General features: G+C 28.5%; 1 protein-coding gene across 6 annotated transcripts in view; it reads left to right on the forward strand.

Annotated features, from left to right (window-relative positions):
• Nucleotides 1–13,660, forward strand: part of LOC108685777 (ecdysone receptor) — a 286,435-nt gene that overhangs the window by 238,197 nt on the left and 34,578 nt on the right. For all 6 annotated transcript variants that reach the window (XM_018190741.1, XM_018190746.1, XM_018190742.1 and 3 more), the window contains one exon: nucleotides 10,692–10,949. In XM_018190741.1, the coding sequence (XP_018046230.1) occupies nucleotides 10,692–10,949 (258 nt within the window). The remainder of the gene's footprint in view (nucleotides 1–10,691; nucleotides 10,950–13,660) is intronic.

Raw genomic sequence — 13,660 nt, forward strand, 5'->3', positions numbered from 1 at the left:
TATCTTCTGATTAAATTAATCAACGATCACAACTCGCAGAAGTGCCAACAGCAATTTAATGTATCATACCAAAATTATCTTTTTTACAATAAGATAAGAGAAAGGTGTCAAGTACGTGCTTGTATGCTCCTTGAAGAAAAAAATGACTTTTTATTCCAAACCTATTTCTAAACTATTAAAGTAATAATAATTTTTTTCAAAAATGTGTAAAATTTTTAAATGGTTCCAATTATAAACAGAAAATATATTTTATTGAAACATTAATGTTGTATAACTACTTTTAAAGAATAAAACTTAATAAGTGGTCCATAATAAATAAAAAAATTTTTTATATAAAAAAACTTGGCGTTACTAACAAACTTGGTTTGGTCTAGCGATGCTAAATTTTTTATATAAAAAATTTTACCGATGTGAAGCTGGCACTCAACTTTATCAAAAATAAAAATTAATACCGCAGGTCGTTTGTACTTCGTTTGTACTTGTTTGTATCGATCATTATTTCGTTTGTACCTCAAACAGTTAAACAAAAAGTGAAAAATAAAAAATGTCCAGCGCGCAACTTTAAGATTTTTTAATTTCATTTATGCCATTCGAAAGAGAATCGTTTGTACCTGTTTGTACCTCTCCTACTTTCGTTTGTATCTCAAAGAGTTCGGCGCGTTTCAGTTTTTGCCCTATATAGCGAACCAATTTTCAAGATATCGAAATGGGACGAAATGGGACCAACGGCATTCGAAAGAGAACCATTTGTACCCGTTTGTATCTCTCCTATTTTCGTTTCAAAGGGTTCGAAGATTTCAAAATTTCAAAATTCAAGAGGGGAAATCGGTTATTTTTGAAGATAACGAAATGGGATTAATGGCAAAAGGAGAAGTACAAACGGATACAAACGATCTCATTTCGATATCTTGAAAATTGGCTAAGTTCGCTATATAGGGATTGCATAAAAATTGAAACGCGCTGTATCTCCGAATCTTTTGAGGTACAAACGAAAGTAGGAGAAGTACAAACGGATATAAACGATTCTCTTTCGAATGGCATAAATGAAATTAAAAAATCTTAAAGTTGCGCGCTGGTTTTTTATTTTTCACTTTTTGTTTAACTGTTTGAGGTACAAACGAAATAATGATCGGTACAAACAAGTACAAACGAAGTACAAACGGCCTGCGATATTAATTTTTATTTTTGATAAAGTTGAGCGCCAGATTCACATCGGTAAAAATTTTGTATTTATTAATATTGTATTTTTATCATTGTAATCTTTTGTAATTAGTCTTTTCTGTTTATAATTGATGCAATTTAAAGATTTCATACATTCTTGAAAATATTATTATTACTTTAATAGCTTGGAAAATAAGTTTGGAATAGGTTTGGAATAAAAAATTATTTTTTTCTTCAAGAAGCACACATACAAGCAAAACACATACAAATTATCTTTTTGTAAAATTAATTTTGATGTAATATCACGCATTTTGTACTGTTAACCGTATTACAGCACTAAGTTTTTTTACTGTAAAAATTTTTTACTTGAAATAAATTTTTTCAGTTATACTTTTACTTTTTTAATTCTTTGTAATTTATTGAGTTTGAATAGAAAAATATATATAACTTGGGTTGAAATATGAAGACTTTTAAATAAGAATAAGAAGATACGTATCACTTAAATTTTATTTTTAAGAAATAAAGGTTTGTAAGAAAAAAATTTAGAATGTAGTTATGTGCACTCTGATTTTATTTTTTAAAAGAAGTAGTATGATAATAATGTTCGAAGAAATTTGAATTATATTTGTAGTTAACTCAATTTAGAGATTTCATATATATTTTTTTAAAATTATATATTTGAATTAAATAAAATAATAAAAAATTTTCAGATTTCATTTTTAAAATAAAAATATAACAGATATTTGTATGAACTTTTTAACATTCAAATTTTACTTGTATTGTATATATATCTAATAATTCTTTAATAATAAAAATAATTTAAACTGCGTTTCAGTTTGCTATATCACTTATTAATAGACACTTGATATTAATTTTGAAACAGTTGTTTCTCTTGAATATTTTTCCAGAATGAAGTAAGCGAAATAATTTAAAAATGGGTTCTGAAAAAAGGAAGCAACTTTCTTTAATCGAATATGTGATTCTGAAATATTCTAAGATAAAAATTATATATTTAATTAAAAATTTTTTTCAATTTTTTGATCAAATTTTCTATATAATTTTGGACCTTTTGAAAAAAATTGTTTACATTTTTGTATGAAACTTAGAATATTTCAGAATTTATATGTTTAATTGCCTTTGTATAACGCATACTGCATAAGACATAAGTGAATCAATCAATCAAAATTCTTTCTTTCCTTCTACGTCTACAATAGAAATCGTAGGATCTTAAGTCGTAGAAAATTTATCAATCAATCATAGTCGATTATTCTTTTCATATTTGACTGTGATTGGTTAATTTTCTATGACTTAAGATTTTACAACCATTACTTCTGTTGTAGATCCCACGTTCCTTTTCACGTAAAAGAGAAATTTTGGTTGATTTTTCTATTATTATTAGACTTTACGTCGTGCATTATGCAAAAATCTGTGCTACGGCCATTACAGTAACGATATTTTCATGAAGTAATGCCATGAATGACAGCGATTATCGATATATCGACCATAAATAACCATGATGGAAGAAGACAGGTGAGATCATAGATATAATAAGAATAGATCGAGCGTATTCTCTATTTTGACATGAAGAACAGGTAAAAAAGAACAAAGAACAGATATTAGACAAAGAGCAAGATTCACATCTTATTTCCTCCCCCTCTCTCCTCTTTTCTTGTCAGAAAGAGAAAATTACATGGCATGCATCTATTGTCCGTCTTTTTCACGTCTGTGAAGCTGGCCCCTCATTTTCAAAATTTAAAAAAAATAAACAAAGTTCTGGTAGTTCCCCCGAAAAGTTCTAGAGTTCTCTATTAATATTAGAAAGAGTTCCATCGATTAAAGCGGTGAAAACACCATTTGAAATTTCGGGGGGACTAAATTCATAACTCCGAAACATTGAAGGGCTGTAACTTTTTTACGTTCATTGTAACATTATGGTCCATATAGGACAATCTCCATTGAGAACTACTCAGAATCAACTTGTGAGTATTCTTAATAATCCGATAATCTCGAGTGCTCGCATTCATGATCGTCGTTCGTGTAAAAACATGGAGCAATCTCGCGCTAGTTACACTACCGTGTCTCTTAATCATCTTCCGCTTCTGAGCACAAACTATGTTTAGTTCCTCACGTTGGTATTCGTGATGATTGAATCATCGATTAGCGTTAATCGGAGTTGCTGAAAGAGGCCTTTAAAATCCGGTTAATAAGTGATATTCTGTATCACAATAAATTTTATTGTACATGACATTACTTCCGTTAAAGATTGATACTCATAAAATCTATTCTTATGTTAATATGCAGTAATATGATTGCATCGTCTATCTATATGACATAATTTCTTGTCTTAACCTTGTTTTTCTTTAACATTGTCTTCTTTCTAATTAACAATAAGGACACTTAATGGGGGAGTCAATCAGCATTAGGCACAATCAGCATTGGCGCCACTCTCTTTGTATCCACTCTAACACTCTGTTATCTCTTTCATCATGCCGTACTATCCGCGAGAATCGCGCGATGCTAGCGCGGTTGGATGAACCCTTTGTCCAATCAGGCACGATTTTACAATTTCCCAATAATCAATCTTCACGATTTAGAGAATCCATATATTGATTACTATTGCTACCAAATTTTTTTGTTGCGACAGACTTGCGTGAGAAACTTCTCGAATGTCTCTTCTACGGTAACCGATATACACCCCTAAAGTAACATTGCAGTAATATTATTTTGAAAGATTGCAATATTTCATAAAAATATTGTTGCAATATTGTAACAATATTCTTATGTCCGCAAAAATAAAATATTGCTGCAAAATTCAGAGATTCAATATTGCATACACATTGCTATAACATTATGCAATATTTTAATAATTATTCTAGTTTTATTAATTGCTAACATAACTGTTTTTTTAGTATCATATTCCAAAATACAAATAAGTAAAGTTATGATAAAAAAATATTTGAAAATATAAAATAATGTAAAAAAATATTTAAAAATATTAAAAAATATAAAAAAAATATTCCAGAAAGCACATCCAAAACTATATTCGGATACCCACTCAAGTGCCATTCAGATATCATCCTTGTTATTTGAATGTTAAACAAGAGTAATAAGATATTCGAAGAATATTCAGGTGGAAATTCGAACACACTTCAAAAAGGATTGAGAATCTTTAGGAGACTTAATTTGCATATCCTTCTTATAGGACTCCTGGACGTTTTCTCCTTACGAGAAACGTATCGCTCTCGTAGCAAGACAGCGTATTTATTTATTGAATTGTGATATTGCAACAATATATTGCAACATTTTCTACAAGATATTAAAATTGAAATATTTTGCAATATTGGTGCAATGTTTCTAATAAAATATTGAAATTTCAATATTGCAGCAATATTGCTGCAATTTTTTTGTAATATTACGCACTATTGAAATATTGCAATTTTCGTGCTGTAGGAGCATACTAATAACGAAAATATATCTATACCAAAAAAGTAACCTGTAATGTTAACTAGTGTGTTCGATGAATACATCTAATATTCGAATAAATGAATAAAAAAATGAATGAAAATACTCATTCGAATATTTCTTTTTTATTCGTTAAGAAACAATAAATATTTTTTCATTCCATTTGAATGAATATTTTTTTAATATGATTACGAATATTTTCATTTCGTATTCATTTTTATTCTGTATTATCTGCACATAGCTTGCAAGCCTACAAGAGAAAACAGAAATCTATAAAAACAATGGCTACGATTACACCGTGCACTTAGTCCGCGACTTATATGGGTCTATAGATGGGATCTATAGATTAAACAAAGATTTTTTTATTAAGAATAAATAAATCGGAATTTATGGTCCATAGACCATAATGAATGTCGCGCTCAAGATCCTATAAAATATTTATAACATTACTGTCATATAACTGGAATTATATCGAAATATGTACGGCGTTCTATCAAATAGATAGATTTATAAATAAAAAATATATATTTCTAAAATATTTTTCAAAATTTCTAAGTTTCCTTTATAAAATCTGAATATTACAATGATAAAAATAAGTAAAATTCATTTCTTTTACTTAAAATCATCAAAGTATTAGTTATAATTAAGAGGTAACAATTGCTTATTGGAGCTTTCTTTTTCAATTTATATTTTGTTTGAATGAATATGAATACTCGCTAAATATTCATAATTTTTGTGAATAAATATTTTATGAAAATTCAAAATTTTGAATGAATATATGATTACATTTTTTTCATGTGAAAATTTTGAATAAATACAATTTGGAGCTTAATTACAAATTTTTGTATTCATCGGCATACTGATAGTAACAAGTAATGCGTTATTTTCATTTTCTGTTAAAACATTTTATAGTGCATGGTTATATGATACGATTGTTGATCATATGGGGGAAAATTATCAAATCGATCGAAAAATGACATTCGGTTTTGTCTGCAAATCGTACAATGTAGTCAGAATCAAAAGATAAATTGTATCAATTAAATAGCAAAATGAGATCAGATTGTATAAAAAAATTTTATTTATCTCTTTTGTTTGCAATTTACATACTTCCGAAAACAGTTGAATATCTCGAAAACAAAGCATTTAAAAAAAAAGTTTCAAACAAAAATTTTTAGCGTTTAATATGTATTTACTAATCTGATTAGTTTGACCTCGGATAGCGTTGTCAAAATCAGGGCAAGATCACTTTGAACTTTTTAATGAAGCCCCTCATTTTTTATTACATATTCTTACCTCGAAAGCTTTTTAAAACACTATAATAAAATATTTTTTCATTAAGTATTTTACGAATTATAAGGCTTGAAAGTTACAGTACCACCAACATTAATGTTACGTAAGGTAGTACAACCAATGATTAAAAATCATTTCCTAGATAACATTTGTTAAGATCAAGTTTATTGCAAATATTGTTCCTCTTATTTTCATTTTTACATTGAAAATTCATTTTTACATAACAATGAAAATAAGAGAAACAATCTCCAACGACCTTGATCTTAACAAACATTAAGGTGCAATCTCATGCAGCGAAAGAAAGCTGACTTTGATCACAATCAAAGCAGAAGCTATTTGCTCTTCTCTTGTTTTCTTTTTATGGAGCGTATCTTCGCTTTAAGCTAAGACACTCATTTATTTTTGCTAGCTTTTGATTCATAATAAAAATTGATTATCATTTACGAAAATAAATATATCGAATACATAAAAGAATACATCCGTATAATAGGAGCTATACAATTGCAGCAGTGATTCGGGAGCTATATATAGTCGTTGTAATTGCTAGTATACTATTATTAAAAAAGCAAAAAGTGTACAAAAAGAAAAAGTTCTGGGTAACTAGCACCCATTTTCAAAAATCGCAACGAACAAAGTTTTTTCTTTGCTCTTAAAATAAATCTTGGAAGACATTCGATTCCACAATTATTTTCTGAGTGCAATTCAGGTGGAAAAATTATTGAGCCTTATCGAATTACAAAAACAGGAGTAGTTTGACAAATACTTCATCTGAATGGTTGGCACTAACATTGAGATTTGTTTTTTTTTTTTTTTTAATTATGATCGTTTTCCAATAATAATTTTATACCCAAATAATGAGGCTTGCGCGGATGCAGTACGCATCACGTGATGCTCTAGAATGTGTTATTTGGACGTGCAATTTAAATTATAATTTAAATTTGAACGTTCCTCGTATATTATATATGAAATATATATAGATATCTTGTTTCCGGGAATTCCATGACATCAATATCGTATCAATTCCCTCATGGGAATAACGACAGTGACTAATTTGTGAAACGTGTGAAGCAATTTCGGATAGTTTGTATCCTGTAATTCTTCCAAGTTAACTCGAAGAAAGAGATTGGCTAAATATCCTCAAAGAGAATGAAGAAAAATACACAACAAAAAATACGTACAACACACACACACACACACACACACACACACACACACACACACGCACGCACGCACACGCATAATACATAATACAATTTTTTTACATGTAACATTTTTATTGTACCTAACACTATGACACTTAACATAACATTCAATTCATTAATAAGCATTTAACATTAATATCACTTAATAACATTCAAAACATTAAAACACTCATAGTAATAAAACACTCATAATAACACTATAACACTATAACACTCATTAAACACTAAACATCTTATTTTTGAGGCTTGATCATTCTCTTTTTATGTCTACTACACATTCTACAGGTGTATATATATATATATATATATAGAATATTTTTGAATATCTCAAACACATCTTATAAATTCAAAATCCAGTAATTAATTAGATTAATTAACCGCGCCTATGACTTTGACCTTAATATATGTTATCAAGGTCATGATCCTAAGTGACCTTTAAAAGGTTTTAGATGACAGTCGCTGTTTGTTCAGAAGTTATTGAAAAATAAAAAATGTCTTATTTCATACAATATTAAAAATTACCCTATACCCTTCCTACCTAGGGCGTTCGACTTTCTATGCGAAGAGAAGTCCAGCTAATTTCCTCCTATTTAGGGACGGATGATTTTCCACTAACGAAGTCCACTTTATCTCTCCCCAATCAAAAAGCGACCGATTTTCTTCTAACAAGGAGGGAGACATCGCTTTACACAGAAAGTCATATGCTCCATAACAGATGGAATTGAAGTCGTTTTGCTTGGAAAGTCATATCCCTGTATATAACAGAAATAAGACATTTTTTAAACTTTATTTGTTAATAATTTTTGAACAAACAGTGATTGCCACCTAAAACTTTTTGAAGATTTTTGAAGGTCACTCAGAGTCATGGCTTTGATAACATATGTCAAAGTCAAGTGTCCATTAATCTGAATAATTATCCAAAATCTTAAAGCTTTTTATGCAATTCACACGGCTTTAAGTCTTCTAATTTTTAATCATACAGATAGAGCAATAAGTTCTTTTTAAAGGTATTTTTCCGGCTATAATCGCGCTAGAAAATTAATCACAATCTATGAATATGCCTCTCCGTGCAGGCTCTCTGAAGAGAGAAACTTTTGAGGCCAACGTACGTACACACACGCATAAATGTCGTATCTGTGTACACGAGCATTAGTCCGCACTGAAGACAATTGAAATAGTAGAATGTAATAGTATATCCCTATCTCGCCTCTCGGTGTGCGAAAAGGAGAATTTTATCAAATTTAAACTATTCTAATTCAGAAACGGCACCGCAAGAAGTCTTTCCATTTTTTTAAAATAAAGTTCCTATAATATTTTTACATTACATATTTATTTAAAAAAAAAATCGGTAGAAGATTTTCACCGCAAAATATTAAAATGTTACTTCAGCAAGGCATGATATAGAAGTTTACATATAAAAAGCTGAAGCTTTGAAAGTGAATATCTTTTGACACCGCTAGGATTTTTGAAATTTTAACTATATATGATAAAATTATTTTAAACATAATATCCAAATTTCAAAAAAAATCTGTACAAACTCAATTTCTTGGAGAAATACCTTAAGTAAACTTTCTGCTTATGTGAGACGCGGATGGGATCGAATCCGAATCCACGAATTATTGCTAGTCTATAAACCGAGTATCGAGCCATTCAGCGTCTCTACTGTTAATATTAATAAAACCACTATAAATTGAATCGATTTACCGATGTAATAAATAGTACAGCCATTATAATAATCTAAAATTATTATTATAGGGAGTACAAAAGGCTTAATAGTTATTTAGTGATTCGTAAGTGTATAATAAAGAATTAAATATAGCAAAATATAAGTGCTCTTGTATTCTTTGCTTGATGTCTTGTATATTTTACCTGTTTGGCACATATGGCCAAAGTTTTTTTTAGTGGGAAAAATTTGTTGCCTAAAGCACACAATGTGTGCAGTTTGAATTCAATGCATTAAATGATTACATGAAAAATGTACTTCATATCGTATTTGTAATACAGAAAAAAAAATTTGAATTACTGTCTATTACTTCTATGTGTATATTTATCATTCTTATTATTTAATAAAATTTTGTAAATACATTATACGTTATAAACTACTGTGTCATTTCATGTCTTATTTGAAACATTATTTGTAAATTTTTGAGCCGTACATTTTATGAGTAGCTGCACATTTCCATTCCTATAGGATATTTAGAAAAAAATGCAATTTTATAAAGTTTTTTTTCATAGTAGTAGACGATATAAAGTTTTTGACATAACTTAATCTAACCTTATAAACATAGTAAATAGATTAAATATACACATAAATCAAGTTTTTGATATATATGGCATATACATCAGAGTTACCCTATAATGATGAATATTTGATTGTACAAAATATGTGTTTCATATTAATTTAACATGTTTCAAAATCATTATTTATATATTTTATGTGGAAGATTTATTCAAATCTAATAAGTGTTTTAGATAATAAAACATTTTTTTAAATATATGACTTTAATTTAAAGGGATTTTTTTGGATTTTTTATAAAGTTAATTAGAAATTATTATCTAAAATAATTTATTTTTGATAAATATAGTAGAAAATATTTAACAAGAAAGATTACTAAAAGTATTCAAGGGAACGTATCAAAGGGCAAATCGCAGAGAGGTAAATTACATTGTACAGATTTAAGGCATTACTGGATATTGTTTAAGAGTTATTGTATAATAAGCGTGTATTATAATAAGCAATATGAGGTTATGCATTAATGGGCATAAAAAATTGGACATTACTGACAATGAGCATTAGTAGGCAATTGATGTACATAATTTTAGTCAGCGGTTTATTGCTTGGAGCAGTGATAAAAGAGAGTACATAGAATTTCTTGTAAATGTATTTTTTAGGAGATAGCAACATTAATATTTTAAAATTGATTTATATGATTTGTATATTAATTTGAATTAATCTGTATATAAATAATAAAATAAGATTTTTAAAAGTCAATAGTTTACAAGATATATTTTTTTCTATACTTCTGACATATTTTGAAAACAAAAAATAATTCGCAAAAGGCTTATTCATTGTTTACTTAATTTAATTGTATTTTTATACTAGTACGCACAGAATAAGATGAATTAATGTAAAGAAGAGATAAATATAGGTATATATTTACTCTAGAAAAAAGTATGTAATTGCATATTAGAAAAATTTTATGTGCAACATTTACGGTATCATTGGCATTCATGTTATTGTATTAAATATATTCAGAATATGCTCCCGATCTGTTAAATTTTTTACACTCGTTTTGAATTATCTTATATAAATATTTGTAAGAATTATAATTTTTGTATTTATTGTGCTATGATTATTTAAACAAAAATATCTAATGTACATTGTAATGTACATAGTGTAAACAATTCCGTTTCTTAAAAATATAGATTGATATAATTTGTTGGAATTTTAATTCTAGAAAGCTGTACAAATTATTTTGCATGGAGACATGTTTAATTTACACGTTTAATTTCTTAGATTTATGGAACTTTTCTATTATGAAGCTATTTATATATCTGTTTTAATATATTCTGTAGGAAAAAGATAAACCAAACAGTACGACAATGAATGGTTCACCAAGCAGCGCTGGAATGGGTGATCAAATGGGCGTGAAAATCGAACCAGCGGAAGCCGAGTCGTTATCTATGTCCGGAAGTAGCGGCATTCTTACTCCTATCAGTCCTTACACCTGTGTTAAGCCTATTAGTCCTGAACAGGAAGAACTGATAAATAGGCTCGTGTCTTTTCAATGTGAATTCGAGCAACCGAGCGAAGAGGATCTGAAAAGAATTACTGTATGTTATATTTTATGTTTCATTTATACTATAAATTTTTATTCTGAATTATTTGTCTTCTTACTATATTAATATATAGAAGAAAAATACACTTAAGTATTTATTGTTTTAAATATATTATTAACTAAAATTATTACGACTCGAAAAAATAATTACAAAATAGTGAAAAACTTTATTCCAGATCATTGTTTTTATTATTTGAAGATCATCCATATCATTTTTACACAAAATGTAATATTGCATATTCATTATGCATATATAATTGCTTTTTGTATAATTCCTCAATACTTGTTACTTAAACAATCATGTCTGTACGAAGTTAACCTTCCACCTTTTAGAATTAAACAATAAAAATCTCTTATTGGACCGTACATGTGAAAACAACCGATACTAAGCACAAAAAGTTTAAAAAGAATTCAGTTCATATGTTATCAATTCTGAATTCATTTTCAGATATAAAAAGAATTCTTTTTCTGTCAATTTTAATTGAGACCCATTTTTCCACTAAAGATTATTTTATAGATATATTTAATATTTTATATCTATTTATAATAATTTATATCTATTTTGAAGAAAAAGCGTCTCAAGCGATCTTAAATCAATACAGAAAAAGATAGAAAAAAATCTCTGCACTCTATTTACATTGAGTAGGCGCGTTGACCGAGATAGATATAATATTCGGATTCCGAATCTGCTCGAAAAATGTAGTTATCTCATTTCAGTGAGCATCTGACAGCCGACTAGCATGCACGGTTCTCCATGGGCGCCTCGAGATCGTGCTCGAACGCATCTTGGTAATAACACAATGTTAAGACAACCTACACACAATTTAACAATGTAAAAAATTGAAAAAAACATAATGAGGAATGACTTTGAATGAGGAATGAGGAAAAATCTTTTTTTTTTTTTAATTTTTAACATATTTTTTATATTACAGTTTTTAATATTCTAGCAATGTAGCATAAACTTAATATAATGTTCGAATTAAGTTGATTCTAAAAGTGGAACGCTAATTTCATACAATCAAAGATTATTCATGTATGTTTTTTAATTTAAAAAATTTTAATTAAAAAAATTTTTTAATTATTACACTCAAACAACGATTTGTCTGAAATGTCTAAAAATTTAGCTAAATACAGATCTCAAAATAAAGGACCTCGCATAAATCTTACGGAAAATATCCCCCGATTAAATTGGCTGAAATTAAAGTATGTTGTTGTCTTCGACGTCCTCAACAAAAGTCTCGATGGGCACGACTCTCTAAATTCAAAACTTTTCCATCCAGAGACATTTAAAGTGGAAACCTATGATATTATGCTTCTTCACAAATCAAATATATGAATATTTCCCTCCTCTCTCTCTCTTTCTCTCTCTCTCTCTCTTTCTCCTTTTCTCTCCCTCCCTTCACTCTTCCCCTCTCTCTCTACGCACATTTCTATTCTAAATATATGATATTGTAAATTTTGCCATTTTATTATGGCATCTTTCTGATGTTTGTTCTATAATTAAAAGATTCTATTTTTATAATTGTACATTTTCGAATTATTGCAATGAAAAAAAGAGTCTGATTGTCGGATTAATTGAAAATCTATTAGATTCAATTAGTATGACTTCAAAACGGATTCAATTGATGGACTGTTCAAAAACGAATAAATCAGAATTCTTGTTAACATTACCGGACTAAACACGATTAATTCCTTCCTTTTAACAGAATTTCTTGTTGATCAAGTATATTTTTCTCGTTAAATGTATCTATAAAAATTTCTTGGTCGAATAATGCTTTTTTGTTAAATCTATCAGAACTTTTCGTTGATTCAATAAATTTTTCTCATGAGCTACACATAATTGTTGATTATGCACTTTAAAGGACATCGATAACCGTGACCTTGACATGTCAAAGTCATGATTCTGATAACTTTGCCTTAACAACTATGTGGCGGTTTCTTATAGTTTCTGGGATATTTAGACTTAAAGGTCTAATTTGTATAATAATTATTTAAAGAACACGCTGATAATTGACATATATGTTGTAAGTCTAAGTGACCTTCAATAGGTTTTATGGCTGTCGCTGTTCATGAAAAAGTTATTAACAAAAAAAGTTTGGTCTCTTTTTATTATACGAAACAGGAATTTTCTGCTTTAAAATATGACTTTTCACGCGAAGCAACTTTTATCCTATCTCCCCCTCTGCTTCAGGAGCGCATAACTTTCACACGAAGCGACTTTCATCCCCCTCCCGTGTTTCAGGAGCCTAACCAACTCCTATCTGATTGTAAAAAATTTCACAATCGGCCTTTGGTAGGGAAGGATGTGGAGTAAGAGTCGCTTTGTGCGTGGAAAGTCATAAATTATATTTTAAAACAAAAAAATTTCTGTTTCACAGTAGTAGAAAAGAGATATCATTTGTTAAACTTTTTTGTTAATAACTTTTTAACAAAGGACGACCGCCATAAACTAAAACCTGTTGAAAATTACTCAGGATCATAACCTTGACAACATACGTCAAGATCATCGGCGCGATATTCCTTAATGTGAATAATTATTACCCTATACAGCAGAAGATTGAAGCAATATTGCTGCAATGTTGCAATATTGCAGATTATAATATTATTATAATATTATAATATTAATAATGTAAGAGATATTGCAGAGATATTACAGAAATATAAATTAATATGTCTGCAAAATGTCAGTAATATGCTTGTAATATC

This window comes from Atta colombica, unplaced genomic scaffold, assembly GCF_001594045.1.
Source record: "Atta colombica isolate Treedump-2 unplaced genomic scaffold, Acol1.0 scaffold157, whole genome shotgun sequence".
Lineage (NCBI taxonomy): Eukaryota > Metazoa > Arthropoda > Insecta > Hymenoptera > Formicidae > Atta > Atta colombica.